Source organism: Oncorhynchus mykiss, chromosome 23 (genome assembly GCF_013265735.2).
Source record: "Oncorhynchus mykiss isolate Arlee chromosome 23, USDA_OmykA_1.1, whole genome shotgun sequence".
Classification (NCBI taxonomy): domain Eukaryota; kingdom Metazoa; phylum Chordata; class Actinopteri; order Salmoniformes; family Salmonidae; genus Oncorhynchus; species Oncorhynchus mykiss.
In genome coordinates this window covers 31,606,351-31,615,390 of record NC_048587.1, presented here as the reverse complement: position 1 = coordinate 31,615,390, position 9,040 = coordinate 31,606,351, and the positions used below count along the sequence as shown (strand labels likewise).

General features: G+C 42.2%; 1 protein-coding gene across 2 annotated transcripts in view; it reads left to right on the top strand.

The window, feature by feature from the left end:
• The first annotated feature begins 246 nt into the window (after positions 1-246).
• Positions 247-9,040, top strand: part of LOC110502583 (anaphase-promoting complex subunit 1) — a 55,331-nt gene continuing 46,537 nt past the window's right edge. The window contains exons 1-11 of one of the 2 annotated variants that reach the window (XM_036960176.1): positions 247-518; positions 1,081-1,172; positions 1,272-1,508; positions 1,767-1,928; positions 2,114-2,156; positions 3,102-3,202; positions 4,077-4,159; positions 4,277-4,350; positions 4,592-4,737; positions 8,193-8,413; positions 8,646-8,855. In XM_036960176.1, the coding sequence (XP_036816071.1) occupies positions 1,296-1,508; positions 1,767-1,928; positions 2,114-2,156; positions 3,102-3,202; positions 4,077-4,159; positions 4,277-4,350; positions 4,592-4,737; positions 8,193-8,413; positions 8,646-8,855 (1,253 nt within the window). In that variant the 5' untranslated portion in view covers positions 247-518; positions 1,081-1,172; positions 1,272-1,295. The remainder of the gene's footprint in view (positions 519-1,080; positions 1,173-1,271; positions 1,509-1,766; positions 1,929-2,113; positions 2,157-3,101; positions 3,203-4,076; positions 4,160-4,276; positions 4,351-4,591; positions 4,738-8,192; positions 8,414-8,645; positions 8,856-9,040) is intronic. The other variant, XM_036960177.1, reaches the window with a different exon arrangement.

The window sequence follows — 9,040 nt, the reverse complement described above, 5'->3', positions numbered from 1 at the left end:
TAAAAGGTGGCATCCTATGATGGTGCCACGTTGAAAGTCAGTTAGCTCTTCAGTAAGGCCATTCTAATGCCAATGTTTGTCTATGGAGATTGCATGGCTGTGTGCTTGATTTTATACGCCTTTATACGCCTGCCGAATCCACTCATTTGAAGGGGTGTCCACATACTTTTGTATATATAGTGTATGTTCCACAGTCAAACAGGCTTCATATACTTTGTACATTCTCTCTGGCTACAATGTATCTATTGCTTAAACTATAAATATGGAAATATAACCAGTTGACACATCACTTTCCTTCTTCGTACTTGATTGGTTGATAAAGTGAGGAGAAGAATCCCGGGACAGCAAGATGTCCGCGCACATTTGAAAAACTGATGTAGCTAGCTGTATTCTTATTTTATGTGTTGCTTTAAGGTGTTTTTATGTTGACAACACTGACTAGGTGGTACTCGAGGAAGAGTCATATAAAGAAAAGACAAGGACTCCGAGACAAGAGCCAGACTATTCCTTTTTATCAGGTTCGCGCCTGTGCCACGGTAGTATGCTAGCTAGCTAACGTTAGCTAGCCAGCTAGACACTGCATGTATGACAGTATGCTAATCTAAACATGGTTGCTAGCTAGTTAGCCAGACACAAAGATGCGACACTCAACGTTATTTACATGTGTATTTGAAGTTTACGCAGCGTGTCCAGCTAATATTAGCATTCTGTTATAACGTGAATCTTTCATGCTGAACGTTTTGCTACTGAAATAGTTAACCGGCTAGCCTAGCTTCAAGCCAATGGATTGCTAGCAAGTTAGCTTAAGTCGTGATACAACAAAAATAATGATGACCACAGACAGTAGCTAGCTACAAATATTTTCTTACATTCAAGGCTATTGCTAGCTGCAGTATTTTAATAGTTATCTAGCTATTAAGTTGTTGTTATAGTTAGCTACGTGTCTGCCGTTGAGCATGTTCTACCTAAGTTAGCAGTTGAGTTGGCTACCAAAATAAACAACTCACAATGAGCTGCCCAACTAACGTTAGTATAACTTCTTGATTCTGACCAACGTGTTGTCATGTCATTTCACTCAAGTTTCCAGACCTGAGCATCCCTTCAGTCTGGTGAACACTCTGCCTCATCACTGGTCTCATTGGATTTTCGAAGTATTTCACAGCATTCTACAGGTGAAGTGTACCAGGATATCGCTAAGTGATGTACTGTCAGATGTTTATAATGTATTTGAATTCATGCAGTAACATACACTCTCTCTCTCTCTCGCTCAGAAATAATGCTGATATCTGGAACTCATGTCGAACGTCTATGAAGAGAGAGCCACAATGATAGCCGCAGGGGAATTGCAGTCGTTTGGCCCATTTGGCCGTGAGCACTGCAAGAACCACCCAAACGCTGTGAACCTGCAGCTCCGGCAGTTGCAGCCAGCCTCTGAGCTATGGTCCTCAGATGGAGCAGCCGGTCTGGTGGGCTCCCTCCAGGAGGTCACTCTACAGGAGAAGAAGAGGGTAAGACTGGGGGGGGGGGGACTCTTGGTCATCTTCTTTCAGATTTTCAGGGTGCTACTGATAAATATGTATAGCTATATCTGGGATAAATAACATGTTTGTCAGATAGCTTTGTTTTGGTTCAAGTAAGATCTCCTTACTCGGCTTATGGTTTCAGGTGCATACTTTTCTTTAAGGCGCTTTCTCTTGTGTGCTGGATCTGTTTGATACATAAGCCGAGTAAGGAGATTGTTTTCACTATTTTGTGTCTGTTTGCAGGAATGCTGGTTGCTGAGAAAGGGTTCCAGTGTGGACAGTGATGAGATGGAGTATGATGAGGAGCTCTATGCAGCAGGAAACATGGTCATATGGAGCAAAGGGAGCAAGAGTCAAGCCTCCCATGTCTATAAAGCTTTTACCGTGGACAGTCCAGTACAACAGGTAATCCTGTTCCAGATCAAACTAAACATGTCATATTAAACATACATGCATACCTACATATTCTGTGTGTACATTATATGGCATGTCTGTTGTCATCGTCAACATTAAGATATTAGTCAGCTTATCAATAAATACTTATTTTTCAGGATGTATATCCAGTAATATCTCTCTCCCTCCCTTTTCAGGCATTATGGTGTAACTTTGGTTTTCCACAAAAGAAGAAAGATGGTAAGTAGGCCGATGCCACATCCTCATCGTCACAATTTATTTCCATTAAATTCTAGAGCTCATTGATGTACACTACCAGTCAAAAGTTTGGACACACCTACTCATTCAACGTCGTTTCTTTATATTGACTATTTTCTACATTGTATAATAATAGCGAAGACATCAGAATAACACATGGAATCATGTAGCAACCAAAAAGTGTTAAACAAATCAAAATATATTTGAGATTTTTCAAAGTAGCCACCCTTTGCCTTTATGACAGCTTTGCACACTCAACCAGCTTTACCTGGAATGCTTTTCCAACAGTCTTGAAGGAGTTCCCACAAATGATGAGCACTTGTTGGCTGCTTTTCCTTCACTCTGCTGTCCAATTCATCCCAAACCATCTTAATTGGGTTGAGGTCGGGTGATTGTGGAGGCCAGGTCACCTGATGCATTACTCGCCTTCTTGGTGAAATAGCCCTTACACAGCCTCGGTGGAAACCACACATGCGGAGATAATCCGTTAACCTACTCTGCGGCTCACAAAATCTATAATTTGGCCTCATCAGACCAAATGACAGATTTCCACCGGTCTAATGTCCATTGCTCGTGTTTCTTGGCCCAAGCTAGTCTCTTCTTATTATTGGTGTCCTTTAGTAGTGGCTTCTTTGCAGCAATTGGACCATGAAGGCCTGATTCACACAGTCCCCTCTGAACAGTTGATGTTGGGATGTGTCTCTTACTTGAACTCTGAAGCATTTATTTGGGCTGCAATTTCTGAGTCTGGTAACTCGAATGAACATATCCTCTGCAGCAGAAGTAACTCTGGGTCTTCTGCTGGCTCTTGAATGAGTAGGTGTGTCCAAACTTTTGACTTGTACTGTATATTTAAAACACTTTGTTTTGATTTTTTTATGTCTCAGTAATGTTGTGAAGAGGTTAATTTGCTCTATTGTATTCCAGAGCAGGAGATTTTGGAGAAGACCGTGTGTATTGTCCAGAGCAGCTGCGTGAATGTGCACAGTGTGACAGGGAAGGACTTTATCTCCCCTCTACCCTTTCAGGTGAGTTCATCACTGATTGGTATGCTGTTACATTGTCTAAAATGTGTGCTATCATCGCTGGATGATCTGTCATTTGACGTTTCATGGTGTTCATTACGTGTTGAATTTGGTGATGTACTACTTGTGATGAAATGTGATTTACTTTGAACATTTGTTAGAAAAATCCTTATTTGTACATTTTGTAAAATATGTCTCCCAGACCTGGCTGTTTTAATTTCCTTGTTAGAATCCCTTAAGGAGAAGCAGCAGATATGGACAGTAATTATTGTTGCTTACACAGTTATTGATATTCTCCAGGACCAGTCAATTGTCTTTTTAACCAATGGTAATGGGGGATTTGGCTCACTGACAGCTGACAAGAGGCTTCAGATTACAATGAAAAACACCACCATGCAATTAACTGCCTCTGCATTTATGTGTGATTCTGTTTCACATCGAAGTCCTTGATATGATTTGAATTTGGTTTTGTTTTCTTGGTGATTTGCGGGAAAAACACTGCGTCAGTCTACGTTGTGACATGCAGGGTAAATTACGTTGCTTCTTGGTAGCTAATTTAGCTGATGTTGATTGGGTCCACATTTACAGACCAGATTTGTATTGGTGGATGCATTAAACAAAACGAAAAAACAACATTTTGTAACCAGTTCAGTTGTATTTGATAAGACATGACTCACTAGCTGCCGTCAGACTCCACCATTATTCTACTGTAAATAGGGACATGTTTCTTTTCCCACGAGATACAATGAAAATGCAAACTGCCTGTTTCTTTAGTGAGCCATTCAAGTGTTGACAAATCATGTTTATCAAATTTTTCTCCAACATCACCTTGATAGAATTTCATGAAATTAAGTCCTGTGACTCTCGCCTTTTACAGGTCTCTAATCTGTGGCCTACTAAGTTTGGTCTGCTATTAGAACGCAAAAACTCTGCACCTGATGCTTCTCAGAGTCCTCCCAGGTACACAGCAGAAACCTGTAATGCACACACCCTGCTGTTTCTGATATATTTTGGTTCATGCTAGTGTGTCAGTAGAGGTTGTTTTGAACATACCACTGTTTGTTTCTCTGTTTTCAGGGAACCTCTTCCCACAGTATTCAGCATGCTGCACCCTCTGGATGAGATTGCCCCAGTGGTGTGCAGGCCTACAGGTGAGACTCTCAAACACGCATACATAGAAATTGTCACAATTTGTTTGACATTGTGTTTACTAAGAGCACGGCGGAAACCACCATACAAATAAACTATAATGGATGTGGAAACCTGAATGTTGGAGCCAGCATATTGTTGGCCCTCTTGCACTCCTTGGCTGCCCTGTTAGCTGACTACCGGTACCTTAATTGCTGGCCCCATTATGGCTTGTTAATTGCTCATCTCCTGTGTCTCTGGCAGGTCTGTTCGAGGCTGCACGTGTGCAGTACGTCTCTGACAGCACCATGAAAATTGTCTTCTCCAACTGCGAGCCCTCCATAGTCATGACATACGACACCGTGCAGTGCATACACTCTGTGTGGGCGCTGCGCAAAGTCACTCCAGATGTAAGATAACATGCAAGAACTACTGTCCCATTACTGGTTCTTCAGTGGTAGAAAATGTAATGTTTATGGCATCAATGGAATTGGTAAATAATTCTCATCATAGCAAGAGTGATGACTCAAAGGCCTATCTACGACCCCTAAGGGTGGATTTAAATTGGTCCGACTCGGGCCAGGGATAATTACAAAATGACACATTGGTTTCCTTACACCAGTGGTTCCCAAACTTTTTATAGTCCCGTACCCCTTCAAACATTCAACCTCCAGCTGCATACCCCTTCTAGCACCAGGGTCAGCGCACTCTCAAATGTAGTTTTTTTTGCCATCATTGTAAGCCTGCCACACACTATACGATACATTTATTAAACATAATAATGAGTGTGAGTTTTTGTCACAACTCTGCTCGTGGGAAGTGACAAACAGCTCTTATAGGACCAGGGCACAAATACAGTTGAAGTCGGATGTTTACATACACCTTAGCCAAATACATTTAAACTCAGTTTTTCACAATTCCTGACATTTAATCCTAGTAAAAATTCCCTGTCTTAGGTCAGTTAGGATCACTACTTTATTTTAAGAATGTGAAATGTCAGAATAGTAGAGAGTGATTTCTTTCTTTCATCACATTCCCAGTGGGTCAGAAGTTTACATACACTCAATTAGTATTTGATAGCATTGCCTTTAAAATGTTTAACTTGTGTCAAACGTTTCGGGTAGCCTTCCACAAGCTTCTAGGATTGAGGTCAAGGCTTTGTGATAGCCACTCCAATACCTTGACTTTGTTGTCCTTAAAGCCATTTTGCCACAACTTTGGAAGTATGCTTGGGGTCATTGTCCATTTGGAAGACCCATTTGCGACCAAGCTTTAACTTCCTGACTGATGTCTTGAGATGTTGCTTCAATATATCTACATAATTTTACTTCCTCTTGATGCCATCTATTTTGTGAAGTGCACCAGTCCCTCCTGCAGCAAAGCACCCCCACAACATGATGCTGCCACCCCCGTGCTTCACGGTTGGGTTGGTGTTCTTCGGCTTGCAAGCCTCCACCTTTTTCCTCCAAACATAATGATGGTCATTATGGCCAAACAGTTCTATTTTTGTTTCATCATACCAGAGGACATTTCTCCAAAAAGTGCAGTCTTTGTCCCCATGTGCAGTTGCAAACTGTAGTCTGGCTTTTTTTATGGCTGTTTTAGAGCAGTGGCTTCTTCCTTGATGAGCGGCCTTTCAGGTTTTGTTGATATAGGACTTGTTTTACTGTGTATATAGATACTTTTGTACCGGTTTCCTCCAACATCTTCACAAGGTCCTTTGCTGCTGTTCTGGGATTGATTTGCACTTTTCGCACCAAAGTACGTTCATCTCTGAGACACAACACGTCTCCTTCCTGAGCGGTATGACGGCTGCCTGGTCCCATGGTGTTTATACTTGCGTTGAACAGATGAACGTGTTACCTTCAGGTGTTTGGAAATTGCTCCCAAGGATGAACCAGACTTGTGGAGGTCTACAATTTTTTTTCTGAGGTCTTGGCTGATTTCTTTTGATTTTCCCATGATGTCAAGCAAAGAAGCACTGAGTTTGAAGGTAGGCCTTGAAATACATCCACAGGTACACCTCCAATTGACTCAAATTATGTCAATTAGCCTATCAGAAGCTTCTAAAGCCATGAAATCATTTTCTGTAATTTTCCAAGCTATTTAGTGTATGTAAACTTCTGACCCACTGGAATTGTGATACAGTGAAATAATCTGTCTGTAAACAATTGTTTGAAAAATTACTTGTGCCATGCACAAAGTAGATGTCTTAACCGACTTGCCTAACTATAGCCCCTTCTTATTAATGGGATGTTGCTTTTATACTTGTCTTACTACTTGAAAGTCGTCTTAATTCTCGCTCAAAAAACTCCCGAGGCTTATTTTTCAAATTGGCATGTTTTGTTTCTAAATGTCTGCGCAAGCATGGAGGTTTCATTGAAGCACTACTCACAATACAAGTAAACCCCAAATCAATGTAGTTATATTTGCGCCTCTTCAATGGTCCAACGTCCCTGTCCGTTCGGTGCTTTACCGTGTAAGGGGGCAGTAGCTCTTTGGCTGCATCAGATTCACAACTGCCAGTGTCCATGTTAGCTGGGCTAACAACAAATTTAGAATTACTGATGCTAGCATTGGATGTGTGGTCGTGGAAGCAGAAGAACTTGTCGTTTGCAGGTGTAGTACTGCTGGTAGTAGCAGTACTACCAGTAGAGCTGTTATGTGTCTTTATGGACGTGGGCCTTACGTTTTTTTCACCATTTATCAATTTTTGAGCAAATGGAATGATCAGCAGCTACGTTTGGCTACAACAAATGGAATTTCCGCAAGAGAGTAACGGTTGCTGTGATTGGATGTTAATTATTTGACTAGGCTACCTGTATTTGACATTGTGTTGTTATTTCGCTGAACACTAGATGGTTTCATTTTATTTCTGGCAGTGAAACGAGGCTACTCAGGTGAGGGGGGCAAAAAAACCAAATGTATAGCCCCGTTGGAAAATATAAATGGACTGTTTGAAATTGTGACAAAAATCCTAATAATGAAAATTATATATATTTTTTTTTTTTACTTTCACCACCTATTAAAACACACTAATTCCCCTTATCTCAATGATTTGAGATGCTGACATGAATTGACCAGGTGGATGACCTCTTGCAAAGTAGTCACACATTTTTGTCTTAAACATTATTAGGCTACACAGCACACTCTGGATTGGGAGTAATAGATTAAGAGCTCAGTCACAGCAATTGTGTTTTCTGGCCGAGTGTATTTAGCACTTCTGAACCCAATTTAGCGAACCAAGTGAGCACCGATCTAACATTTTAGAATCGTATGAAAAAAGTTGGCAGCCATATGTCTACAGCGAGTAGTCCCTAAAACAAAGCACGATGAGTGGCAGACGAACGCTAGATCCACATTCCTGTGTGAGCCTTAAGTACTCTGAAAGCCAGCCTATGGAACAACCACCCTGGTCTCCCCTATTTACTGTTTATGTTGTTGGAAAACCAACAAAAGTAAAAATGTGACTATTGGGACACTCAGTCTAATCATGGAGTATAACATCATAGATGGATTTAAGGTGAGCATTTTTGTCCAATAAATTACTTGCATGTATACGTGATTTAGTTTAGTTATTTTGACAAAGGAAACCAACCGGACCAAATGGGGGTAAAAAATACAATGTAACAAATATTCCAACTCTGACCCAAACTATAGCAACCAAACTGTGTGAAAATGGCACCCGGACCCTGCCCCTTTTTGTTTGCGTACCATCGGGAGGACCACGTCAGACTGATCTAAATTGCTAGTTTGATCATAGGGTGGGGACGTTCTGATGAGTTGTGTCTGGGGGGGTTGGAACAGAATCTGTTGCTTGTATATCATTTGAGTTGAACCTTTCACCTTTAACTCTGTCCCACAGGAGCAGTCCACAGTGCTGAAGTGTCCGGAGCAGGTAGACACGCCCCAAGGCCTGATGCCGCCCAGCTTTCTGACCACACACCTGAGGAATGTCTCCAGGATGGACTCGCCTGGTTCACCCTTTCATTGCCACGCCCTGCACAACCAAAACAGGATGACCTCATCACCAGGCCTCCACTCACGGACACATTCACCCAGCATCTCCAGCATGGCTGCACTCAGGTGAGTTTATACCAGGCGTCTTCAGTTGTGGTTCTGGAACGCTACAGAGTGCCGGCTTTGAGTCAAATACCCAAAGAGGATGTAAATACAGTAAACAGGATCTCTGCCGTCCCACAGGGTTATACACAGTTTCTGTCAAACATTCACCCTCAAAAGCTCATGACTCATTTACAACCACCACACTATGGACCATAACCAACCATTCTTCTGCGCTCTTCTGACACGTCTGTAGCCGGTCCCACTCCCCTGGCATGGCGGCACCCTCCTTTTCGGTCGCGGCACGGTTTAACATGTCGTACCACTCATCGTCCCCCAGAGGGCACAGCTTCCTGCCCTCGCCCAACAGCACGGCCAACGAGTCTGTGCTGGTCCCGGAGATGGAGCCCATAGTGCCTGACCTATGCATCGAGCAGCTGTGGAGTGAGACTGCTTCCTCCCACAGGTCAGTGTCCGACATTCATGAATCCTGCTCTGTGGTCTAGTTGGTTGAACCACTCCTAGTTTATAATTAGGGCTGGGAATTGCCAGGGACCTGACGATACGATAGCACGATACTTAGGTGCTGATACAATATGTATTGCGATTTTCACTATTGCATATGTATTGAAATTCAATATTGCGATTTGA